We start from the raw sequence: 20,205 nt of genomic DNA on the forward strand, positions 1-20,205 counted from the left end.
ACAATCAGCAGTAGAAGGGAAATGTGTACAGTGATTCTTGACCTTTTCAGGCAGTGACCCCTCAAAATAATCATATATTAACTGTCCAATTAAATCGTTAAATCGCAGTTATTTGAGCGTCAATTAATCGTCAAGTTAAAAAAAATCGTAATCGTGACAGCTCTGCTTGGGAGGAGGAGGAGGTGTATTTATTTCTGATGTTGTTTCACTATGGAAGTGGAGAAAAAGCGAGTTATTTTGTGAGTGCCTCAGATGTGACCTGGAGTCAGAGGAACACACACACGCACACACACTCAAAGAAGCATCCACAAAACATGTGTTCTGTTACCATGGAAACAATGACAGAATGGAAAGCCAAGTGAGTGTGTAACAAACTGCAAAGAGGAACAGAATAGATCTCTGTGTAAAAAAATAAAAAAAGACAGAAGACTGAAAACTTTCAGATTTTTTTTACGGAACTCCGTTGGGGCGTGTGTGCAAGCGGAGCGGACGGAGGTTGCCCTACCCCTACGCTAGTACCCGTGGTTTTCTCTTGCTCAACGAACGTTACAGACACAGTAAATGGATCTGTCATAATGTTATGAGTCTTAATGAGAGGTCTTTCCAGGGCCTAATGCCCGCTCATTTCGTCCTGTAATAGCAGCTCCTCGGCCCACCACTCTCTTTACAGTTCAAGCGCGCAAATCAATGGCCTCCGCGAGCGAGACTCTCACACGCTGCAGGTGTTACCAGACGTGGTTAGCATACCACGGCGTGTTTACCTTCTCCTCTCGCAAAGCCCCTTCTTTCTAAGAGGGTGTCTTCATCCACTCCTGAGTTTAACCCATTCTCAGCAGGAACCCCTTTTGGTGTTTTAAAGCATTATGTTATACTTTAGCTATTGAAAAATAGCAGATCTACAAGCTCATAGCGCGGCACTCGGTGCCGCGCTATGAGCTTGTAGGTCTGCTATTTTTTTTTTTCGTGAAAATGTGGCGAAAATCTTTGAATATATATTCTTTCAGAGCGAACGTTTTTAACTCAAATCTTTGCTTCTGCCCCGACATATTTTCAGATCGGGGTCGGTGGCCAAATACAGATAATGGTTGGGGTCCTTGACATGAAATATTGAGCACCACTGATAAAGAAACATACAGTAGGTATTTCAGAAAACTGTCAGGAATTAGAAGACTTTTTTTTTTAAATCTCGTCCTCGGGTCTAAATGGGTTAAAGACTCTGTGAACCTGCTGCTCTGTCCCTAATATGTTGGGGCAGGTTTTTAAAAAGAAATGTTCGAAAGTTTTTTGAAAATAGCTTTTGTTGTTGAGCTTGTTAGGCTTGGCATGACACACTATCGTACGATGAAATACAAAATAGGACATGAAGAAAAATGTCACTTTTTGGCAGTGGTTTGGGCCATGATGTAGCTCCAAATATTGGTGAGATATACCATGATCCATAGTGACTCTGTTGTTGATTAGAAATAGGCTCTATGCGCAGCAGCAGCAGCCATACTGCAAAAACAATTGAGCCTCTTTCTTCACACAGGTGTTACCAATGATACTAATGAAGGCTCCTGCTCCATTCGGCTCAAAACAGAGTCAGGGTGCTGATATTGTTCATATTGGCTCACTGGAAACTACTCTGCTACGTGTTAAATGTGCGCCTTCGTGTAAGGCTCGACAACACATGAGAACGCAACGGGACTCTGCAGTTTTATCCGGCGACCGTTCTGGTGTAAAAGTGGCCTCAAAGGCCCCGTTTCCACCGGGGTTGAACCGGATTGGTTATTTTTTTCCCGCCTAATATTTAACCAGTTCAGAGTGTTTCCACTGAATATGACCAATTCATATTCAGAATAACAGTTGGTTCGGAACTGGAACCAAAAAATGGAGGCCGGTTCCGTGAAAGCACTACGGTTTCCAGAATCTAGAGCGGGACCGTTTCTAAAACCAACGTTATTATTTCGGTGGAAAAGGGGCCAAAGTGTGGTCCGGAACCAGCCATGGAACCAAGTGGACCCTTACTGTTTCCATTCTTAACACTTATTTAAATTCCAGGTACTGTTCTTCTACGCTGCGTTAGTCTGTTCTCCTATACGGCAGTGAATGCTGGGCCCAGTGAAGCCAACCCTGGCAGAAGTCTCTAGACGTGTAGCCTGGGGTCCACCTATGCTTTCTATGGCATAGGCAGCTCCCGGCAGGATCCACCAGGAGAATCTAGACGCAGCTGCGCGACATGAGACTAATTCATTAGAGCGACAGAGAGAGAGAGAGAGAGGAGTGTGTGTGTGTACGGTTGTGCGTGTGTGCGTCAATTTAACACGGGTGCAGACGATCAGAAATCAGCAGAGAGTGATCAACATTTGCGCTACTCTATGTCGAATTGAAGTGGACTCGATCCCAGACTTTTTTCTTTCTGGAAATAAAAACGTCTGTGTTTCCGAGGCTACTAGACGACGGGTGGATCAGAATGTTGCGTGCAGTACTTCACATCAGCAAGGGCACACATGTTACCACCATGAATCTGTAGGATGGAATGCCCAAGGGTGAGCCAGAAAATAGCAGCCAGGATAATGAGACGGGCAGGACACTGCCAAAGACACCAAGAGCTGCCAGCCAGCAAGTTAGTGGAACCAACACACGGTCACCGGTCACAACTCGACAAGGACGTCCCACACTAACATATGTGGATGTACTCAAGAAATACGCAGGAGCGCAGAGAGCACCAACGAGCTGGCCAGATGGATACGGAGAACCGGGATGACTGGAGGCGACTATGGAGGGCTCATCTGAGGACGACCGAGAGAGAGAGAGAGAGAGAGAGAGAGAGAGAGAGAGAGAGAGAGAGAGAGAGAGAGAGAGAGAGAGAGAGAGAGAGAGAGAGAGAGAGAGAGAGAGAGAGAGAGAGAGAGAGAGAGATAATGTAGTTGGCACTGCTACCCGTGTCCTCAAGCATTAAAGCGCCATACTGTACAAGTGTACATACTGTACACAAATAAATCTAAGTCATGCAAGTAAAAGAATGCTTCACTCTGCACTTTTATTTAATTTTTATGCACAGCTGCAAACAGACTTGGCCCTGCATGCCTCCGCCGAGCAGGGGTCAGTTATTTGGGGGAGTTCACAGCTGTATGGATGGAGATCAGCAGTGCTGGTGACACTATAGCAGCACAGGCTACTATCTTTGTGTGGAAACTGGCAAGAGGCAAACGTTTGAGAGGGGAAACACTGGATGTTTGGGGGACAAGAGGCCCTTTGTGTCTGGGTGCGTGTCCAGCCACAGGTCAGACAAGGTCTAAGGAAGAGGAAGGGTGGGAGGTGTGTGTGTGTGTGTGTGTGTGTGTGTGTGTGTGTGTGTGTGTGTGTGTGTGTGTGTGTGTGTGTGTGTGTGTGTGTGTGTGTGTGTGTGTGTGTGTGTGTGTGTGTGTGTGTGTGTGTGTGTGTGTGTGTGTGTGGGGGGCACGGCATTTAATTGTACCCTCCTCCATTTGTACAATGAAATTACCCACTTAAGAACTTGTTTAAACTTCGTACAATGAAAAGCAAAAGAATAGCCATTCCTTGCGACCTCCCAACACATCGCCTCGTACGTCGTACATCTTGTTAGATCGTGATGTCGTGCGATCTTGTAAATGTAAATTGCATTTTCCAATTCATGCCTAATTATGCCTATAATGTCATGCTCAAAATAGGGACGCCGAGGGTTAATGTTGTTAAGGAGCTAAAATTAAACGGTCCCTTACTCGTCACGCCCCCAGCATGTACAGACGGTGTTAATTTTGTCGACTAAAACTATGACGAAAAGCTTTTGTCGACTACTTTATTTTTCACCGAATAAAAAAACTAGGCTACCCAAATATGTGCCCGGCAGACCCCTTAGATCCTCTAGCACTGGTCTCCTAGAGATTCCAGAGACCCCTAACACTAAGAAATATGGAGAAGCCGCCTTTAGCTACTATCCCCCTGTGCTGTGGAACAGCCTGCCAAGGGATCTACGGTTCTCTGAATCTGTGGACATTTTTAAACGAAATCTTAAAACACACCTTTTTAGCATTGCTTTTAACTAGATCATTGCATGTCCTTTTCCTGTTTTAGTCGCTCCTTTTGTTTTTGTTATTACTATGTAGTTGATGCTCTTGTGTTGTGTTTTGCTCTTTCTTGTTTTATTTTTGCTCTTACTGTAAAGCACTTTGAACTGCACTCGTTGTATGAAATGTGCTATATAAATAAAGATTGATTGATTGATTGAGGCTGTGATGACTAAAACTGTGACTAAATATGTTGATAATTGTCACAATTCCAGCAACAAATAAAAAACGAGACCAAAATGTTAGGGAGGGACTAGTGGAGAAGGGAACCAGTGTGCTTGCCATCAACTGCAGAAGATTATACAAATTGCAGCGTTCAGCTATCCAACCTTTGTACACATTTCCCTCATTTTCCTGTTGTTGTGGGTTTTCTCTTTTCTTCTCCCCCCCCCCACTCCAGTTGCGTCTGGGTTCCGTGTCGCTGAGAGCGGTCCCAGATCCGGCGGACGCCGTGAAAGACCTGCTTCTCCTGAGCGTTGAAAGAGAACGCACGCTGAACACACACAACCAGGAGCTGCAGGAACACAACAACAGACTGACCGCTGAACAGCAACACATCACCGCAGAGTAACTACACACACACACACACACACACACACACACGTATTACACGCATGCACACACACACACACACACACACACACACACACACACACACACACACACACACACACACACACACACACACACACACACACACACATGCATGCATGCATGCATGCATGCATGCACGCACATGTCAGGTTGTGCGTGCACTCAATTTTTTGAGTGGTGCAAACACTCCCTTACGGAACTATGTGTGTGGGTGGGTGCCTGCCTGGGTGGGTCTGAGCACGAAAACAGCATGGTTGTTTTTCACCACCTGTGTGCAACCTAACACACACACAAACGCACACGCACATATTAACTGTATGATGATTTCTGGTGTGCCAGTACAGTACAGTGACAGTACAGTAGAGGGTACAGTAGAGGGACCCCCACGCGGTAATTCTCTCATTTCTCTACCGTTTCGGATGTGGGGAGGCTCGCTGGAACCGGGCCGGCGCCGTGGTACTGTGGGTATGGAATTCCCGGGGACCCCCACATGGAGTTGCACCACTCACTTCACACGGGTGTGATTTTCATAATCGTCTAATCGTAATTATTTGAGATAAGCGGGACTGGTAGAGAATGTGGAAAACGCAGAATATGTAGAGTAACATAACGCTGTTATCAGGCAGAAACCTCTTGTCTCCATAATCTAACCCCCCCTTTTCCAATTAACGCCCTACTTTAAAATAGCAGATCTGCAAGCTCGAAACGCTGCACGAAACAAGGTGATTTGAGCTTGTAGATCTTATGAGGTGAGGAGTTTTGGACATACCGTATGAGGTTTCCACCCGACAGAGACGAAATTGCCTCCACATATAAATTACAAAGTCTTTCAATTACGCAACTTTGCAAACACTCATTTTTCATCCTTCCATAGCTTACCTGAAAACTATATTGAAATCTATAATGTAACCCTCAGACTCCCTGAATAACATCTCCTCCATTTATAATGCTCTTACCTCTTCTAAATTAATTAATTAACCACACTCTCTGGGGTGAGGTATACATGGGAGAGGGAACTTGGGACGGAGTTACACAAGGATTGGTGGAAGGAAGCGCTATCAAGGATGTTTATGTGCCCGTATGTGTCTTATCCAATTCAAAGTGGTCCATAATAGGACACACTATACTAAGGCCAGGTTGAGCAGAATGTTTCCAAACACTAATGACTCCTGTAACAGGTGTCTTCACTCACCTGCAGACCATAAACACACTTTATAGACACACATAGAGACATGCTGGTGTTTACTGGTGTTTCCACCTGGTTGTAGGTTGAAGGAGTCTCTAGAGACATGCTGGTTTTTACTGGTGTTTCCTGGTTGCAGGTTGAAGCAGGAGTCTCTAGAGACATGCTGGTGTTTACTGGTGTTTCCTGGTTGTAGGTTGAAGGAGTCTCTTGTTTACTGGTGTTTCCTGGTTGTAGGTTGAAGGAGTCTCTTGTTTACTGGTGTTTCCTGGTTGTAGGTTGAAGGAGTCTCTTGTTTACTGGTGTTTCCTGGTTGTAGGTTGAAGGAGTCTCTTGTTTACTGGTGTTTCCTGGTTGTAGGTTGAAGGAGTCTCTTGTTTACTGGTGTTTCCTGGTTGTAGGTTGCTGGTGTTTACTGGTGTTTCCTGGTTGTAGGTTGCTGGTGTTTACTGGTGTTTGCTGGTGTTTACTGGTGTTTCCTGGTGTTTCCTGGTTGTAGGTTGCTGGTGTTTACTGGTGTTTCCTGGTCTTAGGTTGCAGCGCTATGTGGACCTGAAGGCGTCTCTAGAGACAGAGCTCTACTCTGTGTTTACTGGTGTTTCCTGGTGTTTCCTGGTTGTAGGTTGCTGGTGTTTACTGGTGTTTCCTGGTTGTAGGTTGCTGGTGTTTACTGGTGTTTCCTGGTCTTAGGTTGCAGCGCTACGTGGACCTGAAGGCGTCACTAGAGACAGAGCTCTACTCTGTGTTTACTGGTGTTTACTGGTGTTTACTGGTGTTTCCTGGTTGTAGGTTGCTGGTGTTTACTGGTGTTTCCTGGTTGTAGGTTGCTGGTGTTTACTGGTGTTTCCTGGTTGTAGGTTGCTGGTGTTTACTGGTGTTTCCTGGTCTTAGGTTGCAGCGCTACGTGGACCTGAAGGCGTCTCTAGAGACAGAGCTCTACTGTGTTTACTGGTGTTTACTGGTGTTTCCTGGTTGTAGGTTGCTGGTGTTTACTGGTGTTTCCTGGTCTTAGGTTGCAGCGCTACGTGGACCTGAAGGCGTCTCTAGAGACAGAGCTCTACTCTCGCTTCATCCTGGTCCTCAACGAGAAGAAGAAGAAGATCCGCCATCTTCAGGAAACCATAAAAGAATTGGAGGAAGCCAGGTTGGTCCATGGATAAATTTTTTATACAATTTTTATCCCACGATTTTGCAACCCATTTTTTATCAATTATCTAATGTAATCCTGGGCACTAGACTAGACTCTCTCTACTAGAGTATACGATATACACTGTATACGGTATGTATTTTCCCCCGAACACAGACCTTATCAAATGTACTGTAACGACACAGAGTCTCTTATATGACGCGATCTTAAATATTGTGTCGGGGGGGTAGCGTGCATGTTTCAGCCTGTTCTCCTGGCTCCCTGTGTCATCAGGGCAGAGGCAGAGGCAGTAGCCGCAGCAGCTCCTGCGGCTGCTGCTGAGAGCTCCCCAGCAGCGCCGCAGCAGAAGGAGGATGATGAGTATGGTGGTAGTACAGACGAAGAACAGCCGGGACCGCACACCTCCTCCACATCATCCACCTCCCAGGGTGAGAGCGAGGCGCTTTATAATTCAACCTGTGGGATGGATCTAAAACAGGTTCTCAAAGAGAGTGTGTGTGTGTGTGTGTGTGTGTGTGTGTGTGTGTGTGTGTGTGTGTGTGTGTGTGTGTGTGTGTGTGTGTGTGTGTGCGTGTGCGCGCGCGCGTTTCTTTCTTTATAATTTTTATCCCACGATTTTGCAACACATTTTTTTCACCCAGTGTCAATTATCTAATGTAATCCTGGGCGCTAGACTCTCTCTGCCAACCTGGGGAGAGCAACGGACTGACCTCATGCTTCCGTCAATGCATGAGGAGTCCAAGCCACTTCTTATCACCTGACAGGGTTGGTAATTTCCCCGGTTAGACGTAGCGCGTGGAATGAACACGTTATTCCGACCAGTTCCTTTCCCCTCCACCAGGCACCCCGGCTGGCCAGGGGGAGGCAGTGTAGAGACCAGGATTGCTGCTTGTTTCTTGTGAGGGTACCAGGGAGGGACACAGGGAGAACATGCAAACTCCACACAGAAAGGCCCTTTTGCCAACCCCCAGGGTATGGGCACAATCCTCACTGTAAAATAACTCTGTGTTACAGACCTGTAAGGGTTGGTGGTTCCCTTGGTGGTCCCTAGACTTAACATTGACTGAGAAACAGTGACGTGTGTGTGTGTGTGTGTGTGTGTGTGTGTGTGTGTGTGTGTGTGTGTGTGTGTGTGTGTGTGTGTGTGTGTGTGTGTGTGTGTGTGTGTGTGTGTGTGTGTGTGTGTGTGTGTGTGTGTGTGTGTGCGCGCGTATGAGAGAGAGATACAGAGATAGAGAGGGAGGGGGGTCATGTTTGTCCAAAATGTCTTACGGAAATCCCTTTTGGTGTTTTGACACTTGTGGACTTGAACCCCTTTTTGGGTTATTGTTTCTATGTACAGTAATAGTTTGGTCAGGATCTAGAAGGCCTGTTTAGAATCCGCCTAAAAAAAACTGTAATACAATGAAAAATAGGACTCAGGAGCACGTGGAGTAATATTGAGCAATAACTTCCTCTATGTGTTTATGCAGAGAAACCACACACACACACACACACACACACACACACACACACACACACACACACACACACACACACACACACACACACACACACACACACACACACACACACAGATACAATATACACTGCCAAGATCTGACATGAGTAATATATTATTTTCACGTTGCTATTATTTATATGGGATTTGAGCTTTCTGTATGATCTACATCTTGTGTTTAAGCACTGTCAACCTCCTGGTGTCTCATTTTTGGACTAAATTGTCAAAAACCTTTTAGAAAACTAGCAGACATACTGTAGCTGATCTACAAGCTCACAGTGGAACAACGGTGAACTGCACAACACATTTATTTGAGGAGGAACATCATTTAAACTCTGTTAGATAACAACCCAACCTCAACGGCTTGCCTTCCAGCCTCAAGTTCAGTAAGTAAGATCAGTTCCTTTGAAAACTTTAAATCCACATTAAAAAGATGGTTGGCTGATAACATGTCCTAATTTTTTAATTTTAAGTATACTGACTTTTTGAGTGGTGTAAACCACTCCTACGACTGGCTTTGTTAGTCTGTCTGTCTGTGCTCAAAAAATGAGCACGGTTGCTATGGTCACCCAGTTCACACAGGTGTGATTTCATTACGTCAGACATTACGTCAGACCACAGCTGATCAGTCTATATAAGACCTTACACCACTCAGTTCACACGGGTGTGATTTTTTAGTGTAGAATAGATAACACAAATGAAAAGAAAAAAAAGAAAAGAAATCCAGTTTTATTGTTCAGTTTTATTTGTTCTGTTTTGTGTTTTTGTTTTATGTTTGTTTTTTTTGTCTCCTGGCAAAATACAAAGGTATTTTAGTTTTTGTCTGTATTGTATTACAGCTCCCCTTCCCTTTTCCCCAAGAGGACCACAACGGTTCTGTCTGTATTGTATTGTTGCTCCCCTTCCCCTTTCCCCAAGAGGACCACAACGGAAACAAGCCTAACGGCTTTCGTGTGACTCTATCCTTTTGAAATGTATTTTTCAATAAAGTAATCAATCAATCAATCAATCAATCAAACCCATTGAGACCTGAGGCCTATTTTACATAATGCCTTCTAAATCAAATCAATAGTTCTCAAAAAATAATCTGTGACCACAAATTGATATGTGTCTTTGGCCGTGGACGCCGTGGACGCCCCGTCTCACAATGTGTTCTGCCAGGGACCCCCAGAAGAGATCGTGTTATTAACCCATTTTGGGCTGGAACCCCTTTTGGTGTTAGCATTATGTTGTGCTTTAGCTATTGAAAAATAGCAGATCTACAAGCTCATAGCGCGCCACCGAGTGGCGCGCTACGAGCTTGTAGGTCTGCTATTTTTGAAAAATCGAAGAACGACTGACATAGAAACATAGCTTTTTCAGAAAACTGTCAGGATGTAGAAGACATTTTTAGAATCTGATCTCAGGTCAGAATGGGTTCAATGAACTAGAGTGGTGCCCGTTGGGCACTAGTCTACTTTCTGTGTCCCTTTTATGCCCATATATGGAGTTCTTTGTCAGATATGCCCAAATATGGAAACTATGCAGATGTCAGAACATCATTGTGATGTCAGAACAGGCCAGCTCCATATATGGAGATGTCCAGGGCTCGAGCAGAGGCTTCTGTGCTGGTTCTGGACAACCAGCGATCCGACAGACTTCGACACCGGGTTGACTGACTGCACTCCCTGTGGTGGTGGTGTGGAACGCGTGGTGGTGGTGTGGAACGCGTGGTGGTGGTGTGGAACGCGTGGTGGTGGTGTGGAACGCGTGGTGGTGGTGTGGAACGCGTGGTGGTGTGGAACGCGTGGTGGTGATGTGGAACGCGTGGTGGTGGTGTGGAACGCGTGGTGGTGGTGTGGAACGCGTGGTGGTGGTGTGGAACGCGTGGTGGTGGTGTGGAACGCGTGGTGGTGTGGAACGCGTGGTGGTGATGTGGAACGCGTGGTGGTGGTGTGGAACGCGTGGTGGTGGTGTGGAACGCGTGGTGGTGGTGTGGAACGCGTGGTGGTGGTGTGGAACGCGTGGTGGTGGTGTGGAACGCGTGGTGGTGGTGTGGAACGCGTGGTGGTGGTGTGGAACGCGTGGTGGTGATGTGGAACGCGTGGTGGTGGTGTGGAACGCGTGGTGGTGGTGTGGAACGCGTGGTGGTGGTGTGGAACGCGTGGTGGTGGTGTGGAACGCGTGGTGGTGGTGTGGAACGCGTGGTGGTGGTGTGGAACGCGTGGTGGTGGTGTGGAACGCGTGGTGGTGGTGGTGTGGAACGCGTGGTGGTGATGTGGAACGCGTGGTGGTGGTGTGGAACGCGTGGTGGTGGTGTGGAACGCGTGGTGGTGGTGTGGAACGCGTGGTGGTGGTGTGGAACGCGTGGTGGTGGTGTGGAACGCGTGGTGGTGGTGTGGAACGCGTGGTGGTGTGGAACGCGTGGTGGTGATGTGGAACGCGTGGTGGTGGTGTGGAACGCGTGGTGGTGGTGTGGAACGCGTGGTGGTGGTGTGGAACGCGTGGTGGTGGTGTGGAACGCGTGGTGGTGGTGTGGAACGCGTGGTGGTGGTGTGGAACGCGTGGTGGTGGTGTGGAACGCGTGGTGGTGGTGTGGAACGCGTGGTGGTGGTGTGGAACGCGTGGTGGTGGTGTGGAACGCGTGGTGGTGGTGGTGTGGAACGCGTGGTGGTGATGTGGAACGCGTGGTGGTGGTGTGGAACGCGTGGTGGTGGTGTGGAACGCGTGGTGGTGGTGTGGAACGCGTGGTGGTGGTGTGGAACGCGTGGTGGTGGTGGTGTGGAACGCGTGGTGGTGATGTGGAACGCGTGGTGGTGGTGTGGAACGCGTGGTGGTGGTGTGGAACGCGTGGTGGTGGTGTGGAACGCGTGGTGGTGGTGTGGAACGCGTGGTGGTGGTGGTGTGGAACGCGTGGTGGTGGTGTGGAACGCGTGGTGGTGGTGTGGAACGCGTGGTGGTGGTGTGGAACGCGTGGTGGTGGTGTGGAACGCATGGTGGTGGTGGTGTGGAACGCGTGGTGGTGGTGTGGAACGCGTGGTGGTGGTGGTGTGGAACGCGTGGTGGTGGTGTGGAACGCGTGGTGGTGGTGTGGAACGCGTGGTGGTGGTGTGGAACGCATGGTGGTGGTGGTGTGGAACGCGTGGTGGTGGTGTGGAACGCGTGGTGGTGGTGGTGTGGAACGCGTGGTGGTGGTGTGGAACGCGTGGTGGTGGTGTGGAACGCGTGGTGGTGGTGTGGAACGCGTGGTGGTGGTGGTGTGGAACGCGTGGTGGTGGTGTGGAACGCGTGGTGGTGGTGTGGAACGCGTGGTGGTGGTGTGGAACGCGTGGTGGTGGTGTGGAACGCGTGTCAAATTTGAAGTCGGTGGGGCGAACGGTTCTCGAGTTATGTGCATTATATATACTAGCCCTTACCCGTTGTGAGATATTGCCCCCCCATAAATATCTTTAATTGCCGTTCATTAAGAAAAAAAATCACACCCGTGTGAACTGAGTGGTGCAGTGACGTCACACACTAACCATAGCAACCATGCTCACCCCTACGTGGCCCCACGTACAGGTACACAGGTACACAGGTACACAGGTACATACAGACAAAGCTGGTTATTGGAGTGGTTTGCACCACTCAATAATCACATTTTTTATTCACTAATAAATTCATTATTCATTTATAATTTGTTGAATTGGAAAAAGGGCTTCGTTAAGACCTCCATATTATTATGGTCAATGCCTGTGTGAAAAGTGGGAGCGATTGGTGCAGGCGGTGAGGAGATACGGCGGTGTTTCTGACAGACAGACACACATTCAGACAGACATTGACTGAATTATAGTATGATATGATGATTATATAGTATGATGATTATAGTATGATGATGATGATGATGATGATATAAATGACGCGGATGGTTTTCCGGTTTTAAGGAAAGTTTGAGTAATTTAATGGCTACTTGAATAATTTTCCTTGCAGCTTCATTATGCTCTTCAAGCAGTGCATTTATACTCCATATGTATGTCTCATGACAACTACAACTTGGACTTGTTGTCATGGGAACGCGTGTGTTTATGCGTCACTCTTCGGACTCTTTGGGGGATTCCACTGGGTGACGAGTGTTATTATTTCTGCCCAAGGAACCAACCATGACATCACCACAGTATTATGCAACGCTGAGTAGTGGGCCTCTCATACGCATCCCCCAAAACACAAATACATACACATAAAATGAGACAGTAGCAGTTAGTTCTGGACTTTTTATTTATTTTTGCCTTTTACTGATAGATTACAGTAGTTAGAGAGGAAATGGGGAAAGAGATGGGGGGGGGGGGGGGGGGGGGGGGGAGACACACAGCAAAGTTCGTCGGGATCACAGAAAGCGCAATACAACAATACAGCAATACAATCAAAACAAAAATGATGTACATTTGAAAGTCAGAATCTTCAATAGATCAATTTCTATGTACCAAGATCACTGGATGCAGGTATAGTGCAGGAATACACACAATGATTAGTCTTTAGGGTGGTTGTGTTCCATTTGATATCCTTCTCCTATCACAGCAACTCACGAATCTTGCTGCTGTGTTTGCACATTGTTGTTCTTCGCCCAGCAGATATGGGAGTTTTTTTTGTCATTGGTCATGTTTTCAAAATCTTCGTGCGTGGTTGTAATCTGTGGGAAGTATGTGTCTCTGATGTCTTGGTACAATATGGACAGATGGTTAGGAAGTGTAGCTCGGTTTCATTACCAGCCAAGGTGACTGGACCGCTAAACCGGTCCTGGGCTTTTTCACTTTGCCTTAACCCATTTTGACCTGAGATCAGATTCTAAAAATGTCTTCTACATCCTGACAGTTTTCTGAAAAAGCTATGTTTCTATGTCAGTCGTTCTTCGATTTTTCAAAAATAGCAGACCTACAAGTTCATAGCTTGTAGATCTGCTATTTTTCAATAGCTAAAGCATAACATAATGCTAACACCAAAAGGGGTTCCCGCCCAAAATGTGTTAAATCCGACCTCAACCTATAGTTTATAGACATGTCAGAGAATACTGTTTGATTCAGCGGGGTATAATCTCTGAATTTGTAGAAGCAGTGTTCATTTTGTTAACTAAACCTATGACAAAACAATTCTTTTTTGTGTTTACTACTCTTTTTGTTTTACTGACAAACTAAATGAAAACTAAGTTATGATAACTAAAACATCAACAAATAGAAACGACTGGAGAAGAGATCCAGTAGAACAGTAGAACTAAGAAAAGTCATATCGGCTATATGCAGTAAATAGCCGCTTACATTTGTTTACCTCCAACTAATATACTCCACTCCACTTATGGGCCAGTGTAACTTCGAAGGAGTCTGGATTATGGATCTGTCTTCCACACAGAAGACTTATTTCACAAGATTGACATTGTCCTCTTTACTTGTATCTACTTGACCCACTGACCACTTGTAGATCGGCTATTTTCGATACGCAACACAATGCACAAACCAACGCCTCATTTCCACTGATCTCAGTTGTGATTCCCGTATTTATTTACCGTACATCTAGTTAAGTTTAAGTCCTCACAGGAACCTCCATGATTTCGGATGCGTTTGCATTTGCAAAGATTTGGCCACGAGTACTTTTGTCACCTGTATACTCCTGTATGTACCAGGAGGAGACGGAAAAATAGGACATTCAATTCAATTCAATTCAATTCAATTCAATTCAATTCAATTCAATTCAATTCAATTCAATTCAATTCAATTCAATTCAATTCAATTCAATGCGGTTTCATGATTATTTTAATCACATTTTATTCATATAGTTTTCAGGGTACTCATTCAATTGCACTTTACATGAATAAAAAAGCAAAAGATAATTTGACACTACAGGAATATTGCATATCGTTACTGTCGAGTGGAAACCCTGTGATTATATATATTTTTAAATAATTTAAAATAGTGAAAATAGCCAATCTACAACGGCGTTGTGTCCAAGTGTCCTTGAGCAAGACTCTGCACCCCTAATTTCTCCCGATGTGCAGGTTAGTGCCTTGCATGGTTTCCTCCACCATCGTTGTATGAATGTGTGTGTGTGAATGGGTGAATGTAATGCACAATCTATGTAAAAGCGCCTTGGATAAAGGAGCTATATAAATGCACCATTTACCATTCACTACTACTACTACTATTACTATACAACAACTCTTGTATGATCAAGAAAGTACCACAGACGAAAAACAGTCTAAGTCCAAATTTCATTCTGACCCCTCCACGAAAAGTTGTCCTGACCCCTTATCTATCATTTATACATTATGGATAAATAGTGTGGACTTAAACTGTGGCATAGTAGTACGGTATTCATTTAGGACGAAATATTAAACGTTGAAATATGGAGATATGAGGTTGTTCTGCCAGACAGCGACGACGTCGATATATCAAATGGAATTACGGACCTCATACAAAAACGATGTTGGACACCGAGGTGTAAAACCAGGCATTGCTCATGATATACAGTCCTCCCTCCATTCACATCGAGCTGCTGAGCTGCAGGAATGGACTGGGGCCTCCTTGGCGACGTATATGTATGTGCGTTGTTCCGACTCCCTTGTTGGCACTTTGTCCTTCACCAGCTGTACACCCAAAAAAACCCGGTGTGTGTGCAGGAAAATCTCACAGGTTCCTGTGTTGTGTCCGTTGCCACGACAATGACTCAGCCACCGGTTGCGTGCGTGCGTGCGTGCGTTTGTGTGCGCATGTGTGTGTGTGTGTGTGTGTGTTTGTGTGTGTGTGCACGCTCGCATGTGTGTTGCCAGTCAGAGCGGACCAAATAGGGGGAGGGGGACGCCGGGGTCTAAGTACTGTAGTTAGAAGACATTTTGTGGCGTAGGTATGTGTTTATGTGTTTGTGTAGCGGTTACAGAGTTCGGCAGTGACGGTGTCTAGGTATAGGTAGAGTGTGTCTGTCCTGAGATCTTTAGGTTGGGTTCACTGACGGTGTCTAGGTATAGGTAGAGTGTGTCTGTCCTGAGATCTTTAGGTTGGGTTCAATTAGGCCTGTGTGATAATCACAATTATTTTTTGCATAATCTTAAAAAACGGGACCCAATGCCTCCCTGCTTGGTCACTCGGCGTCAAGGCCTGGATTTGGATTGGGGATAAATCCCTGCAACTATAGCGTCAAGTCCATGGCGTGTGCTTGTACGTCATGTACTTGCACAGCACATCATGTCCAGAGAGTGTAGAACAGACTTATAGCATGTTACGTAGACAGCACTAGAATTGCATTTTATGTAGTCATAGCACTTTATAGTATATATGAATAGTATAGTATAGTATAGTATGTACTGTATAGTTTATGTATAGTTTTCATTATAGGCCTATAGATACTCCACTGTTAGGTTCTTAGCTTACGCATGTTTCACGATAACTACTTTTTATGTATGTGATGTCTATTGCCATGCTTTTTTGTTCTTGCTTAATGTAAATCGCTCTGGATTAACCCATTTTGGGCGGAAACCCCTTTTGGTGTCAGCATGTTATGCTTTAAGCTATTGAAAAATAGCAGATCTACAAGCTCATAGCGCGCCACCGAGTGGCGCGCTATGAGCTTGTAGGTCTGCTATTTTTCAAAAATCGAAGAACGACTGACATAGAAACAGCTTTTTCAGAAAACTGTCAGGATGTAGAAGACATTTTTAGAATCTGATCAGAATGGATTAAGAGCGTCTGCTAATGGCTGTGGGAGTGTGGGGTGTACTTGTACTGTACATAAGGCCACCGAAGGCTACGCACTTACTCGTAGTACGGGGGGCGGGGGGGATTTGTTTGCCTAATGACAAGCCCGTGCCAGGTCGAACGATGTGGTTCATTTATCATATACAGTATGCATAAAATGTGACAAACAGGATATATATATATATATATGGGAAAATGCTCAATTCTACAATCTTAGCTAGCACTTGTTTTCCTGTCTAGCCATAGGGTTTGTTTCCGTGTTTTGTCGTTGGTTTGAGAGGTGGCGTTTGTTTCATGTGGTGGGGTCTGGTATCTGTGCTTTTTAAACCAGCGTGGAAGCAATTAGGGAGGTGATGAAAAGAGAGAGAGAGAGGGAGGGAGAGAGAGAGAGAGAGGGGGAGGGAGAGAGAGAGGGAGAGGGGGAGGGGGGGGGGGGGGGGGCAAACAACATGTTTGTGTGCTGTCTGTCACCTGCCATCGCTGTGTCTCTACTAGCACAGTGGCTCTCAAACGTTCTTGGCTCAAGTTAGCCCTGTAAATTCATCAAGAAATAACGGATCTACAAGCTCACGACTTGCAGCATTGTTACACGGTGTGGCTCATTGTGAGCTTGTAGATCTGCCATTTTTGACGAAGAGATTTGGTGTAGATGGAAATATTATATCGACGTGCAGCAATGTGCAACTTATCGTTGCAAAAACATTGTGATGCTGTATTAACCCATTCTGGGCGGGAACCCCTTTTGGTGTTTTAACTAAGCATTATGTTATACTTTAGCTTTTGAAAAATAGCAGATCTACAAGCTCATAGCGCGCCACCGAGTGGCGCGCTACGAGCTTGTAGATCTGCTATTTTTGAAAAATCGTGAAAATACGGCACAAATCTTTGAATATACATTCTTTCAGAAGACTTTTTATTTATTTCGACGTCAGATCTAAATGGGTTAACTACTTTTGCTGGGGACCCCCCCCCCCCCTCCCCCAAGAACCCCTGTGGGTCCCCGGGCCCTGGACTCCCATTTTGAGAACCACTGATGTTGTAGGCTATGCTTTAAAAATGTCCGCTTGGGAGAGCAGCTGTTTTCAGAACATGGCGAGGCAGGCGTATGAGGGACAGGAGGTGAAAGGGACAGCTGGAACAGAAAACATCAAGTTACTGTTATTATCCATACAGGTTGGACTCTAATCTAACGCACACAGTGTGTGTGTGTGTGTGTGTGTGTGTGTGTGTGTGTGTGTGTGTGTGTGTGTGTGTGTGTGTGTGTGTGTGTGTGTGTGTGTGTGTGTGTGTGTGTGTGTGTGTGTGTGTGTGTGTGTGTGTGTGTGTGTGTGTGTGTGTGTGTGTGTGTGTGTGTGTGTAAAGTCGCATCACAGGCACGTTTTCTCAGAAAGCAACCCTGGGGATTGTTTACTGTGAACTGAAGCAGGGACCACGGTTAGGAGCCATAACACAGAGAAAGTGGTTCTCAAATTGGGGTCCGCCGGTCCGGTGACCCTAAGGGGTTTCCAGTGGGTCCCCAGCTAAATTAGTTAAAAAGAAAATAAATATTATAATATTTATTTTGTGCCAGGAGTCTCTCGCACAAAACAGTTTTCGATGGCGATTAGGGATGTGTAAATGTGTCAAAAATGAAAATCGATTAGCATAATTCAATATTAATCAATTATCGACAGATCGATAAGCCCCCCCCCCCCCCCCCCCCCACAAAAAAAATATATATATATATATATTTTTTTTTAAAGGAAGAAAAAGTGTTGAGCCAATTGATCACCATAGCAACCCCAGCCTAGGCCTGATTAGGTAAATTCCCAACACCTGCTAAATCCTCCAAACATGTATCTTGATTGGAATCAATCTCCACTCACACTCAATGACTCACACTCCTCATGCAGCTACACAGACACATCCCAGGCACACTTTGGTAGGCCTATAGCCCTGTCCTGTTTGGATGACAGTATTGCCTTTCCAACAGATTTTCATTTAAAAAAAAAAAAAGAATCGATTTCGGGTCCCGTTAACTCTTTGAGAGTTTCATGGATTTCTATATAGTTTTTAGACTTCTCTATGGCAGAATGGCGTTTTTGAATGATTTATTGAAAATTCTCTGTTGTGAATGTGTGACAACGAAAGACCTTCAGAGAAAGCTTGGCTTGTCTGCTTCCAGGAAAAAAATGAACTGAGTTGATAAAATGTTTAGTTGTGGTGTTGGAAGCCATTTAAAAGAGCCTGCATTTACACTGGGTAGTGTTTCTAGGACAACAAAAAAAGTTATGACCGGTTGAAGTTTTATTTTCTAAATAACTTTTTTTCTGCTGGGCGTACATAGCCATGCAATATCTCATTTTAAAGGGTGAGTTGTCTAGTTCAATTAAAATAAAATAAAAAGTTTCTCACATGTACCACTGTAGATATTTTGCCATCTATAAATAGCATGGTCAGTCATGATCAATCTGACCTATCCAGCTAAAAGTCCCCCTAGCTCTGAAATGGAACATCATATAAACTCAATTCTTTTTTGGGGTAAAATTAGACATTCTAACGCACATTTTGATATATACCATGTTTACATAGTCTTACCAGTACCGTGTCTATTCATGCATGTATCTCAAAAACCTGTTGTGAAGAAACAGTTTTGATAAAAAACTCATCCAAGGACATTGTTTTGATATGACTTTGTGCCCATGATATGTATCAAAATATAGACTTGAATGTATACTGTATTATAACAAAAAAATTGGGTTCTTACCATCTACCGTTACAGAGTAAATCACAGTTGAAACTCGCTTAGTCAAACCATAAACCTCAGACTAGTGAACAAAATAGCCATGACAGGTCTAACTCATTGTAAAAGCTTGTCTTTTATTTTTTATGACTACTAACATAATACAATTATAATAAATATTACAGAAAATAAATAGGCCTACATACAAAACAGTTGTCCCCAAACTCCCCAGTGTCCCCAAACCACTGCATTCCAGTTGTTCTTGACGGTGTGTGTGTGTGTGTAGGCTAAATTTAAAAAAAAACAACAACTGAAATGAATGAATGCATCCGGTTCAGTGTCGGAGAACTCCATCGCAGTCTTGACTCTTCGTCTTCATCATCATCATCATCATCATCATCCTCCTCCTCCGATGCCAGTTCTAAATATATAAAAATAAACATTTAGCTGTAGTCAGCCCGGCCAATAGCCAGTTGGGGGGGGGGGGGGGACGTAGGCTATCTGACATCATCGTCATCATCATCATCACACGGAGACACACTAAACAATGTACAATCATGATTGTATACAATATACAATGAATGCAATTATCATGCAAGCTCAGACGTCAATGAAACGTCATACAGATCTTATATAATACGCTACTGTTAGCTTCACTCCCCGTCCCCCCTCCGATCCTTGTAGCAACGTCATCATAACCACGCGTTGCTTCAGTAAACGATGCATGTTTGTTCTCCGTCTTTGTAGACAGTAAATAAAAGGAGCGAACATTACTCTAAAGATCAGATCGCCTATAAGGCACGCTACAATATAAAATACTTGTACTGCCATGCGTGCATGCCTGCTACGATACATTTGTACTGCACCAACCGATCGACACCAACCCCCCCCTCCAGCCCTTAGCCAGCACCAATGCACCGACCAACACCATTAGCCAGCACCTTCGGTGCTGGCTAATGGCTGGGGGCCATCGTGGTGAGTCATTCTGGCGTCATGATCTGACTAGTAGTAGTAATTATCCAAGCATCTATTTGTAGCGATCATCTTATGATTTCTGATCACTATAGAAGGGCATTTTCTACAATAAGATTACCTCAAAACATTCCGGGTTGATCGTCTTCTTCAATGGTTTCCCGGTATAGCTCATCGGACGACGATGGGGAGACAATGAAAAAAGGAGGGAGGGAGCAGCGAGTCTCGCTGTAAGCACTGGACCAGGGCTACTCCGCCTGGAGAAGGCGACTGGGACGCGTATGGATCAATACTACTACCACAAAACTCGCTCAAATAAATA

At 45.2% G+C, this 20,205-nt stretch overlaps 1 protein-coding gene across 1 annotated transcript in view; it reads left to right on the top strand.

The window, feature by feature from the left end:
* Positions 1-20,205, top strand: part of LOC306939721 (DNA repair protein XRCC4-like) — a 68,516-nt gene that overhangs the window by 16,455 nt on the left and 31,856 nt on the right. Inside the window, exons 4-6 of the mRNA XM_079524408.1 lie at positions 4,471-4,637; positions 6,860-6,991; positions 7,268-7,422. Coding sequence (XP_079380534.1) covers positions 4,471-4,637; positions 6,860-6,991; positions 7,268-7,422 — 454 coding nt within the window. The remainder of the gene's footprint in view (positions 1-4,470; positions 4,638-6,859; positions 6,992-7,267; positions 7,423-20,205) is intronic.

The sequence above is a fragment of the Electrona antarctica genome (genome assembly GCF_951216825.1).
Source record: "Electrona antarctica genome assembly, chromosome: 16".
In the NCBI taxonomy this organism is placed as follows: Eukaryota; Metazoa; Chordata; class Actinopteri; order Myctophiformes; family Myctophidae; genus Electrona; species Electrona antarctica.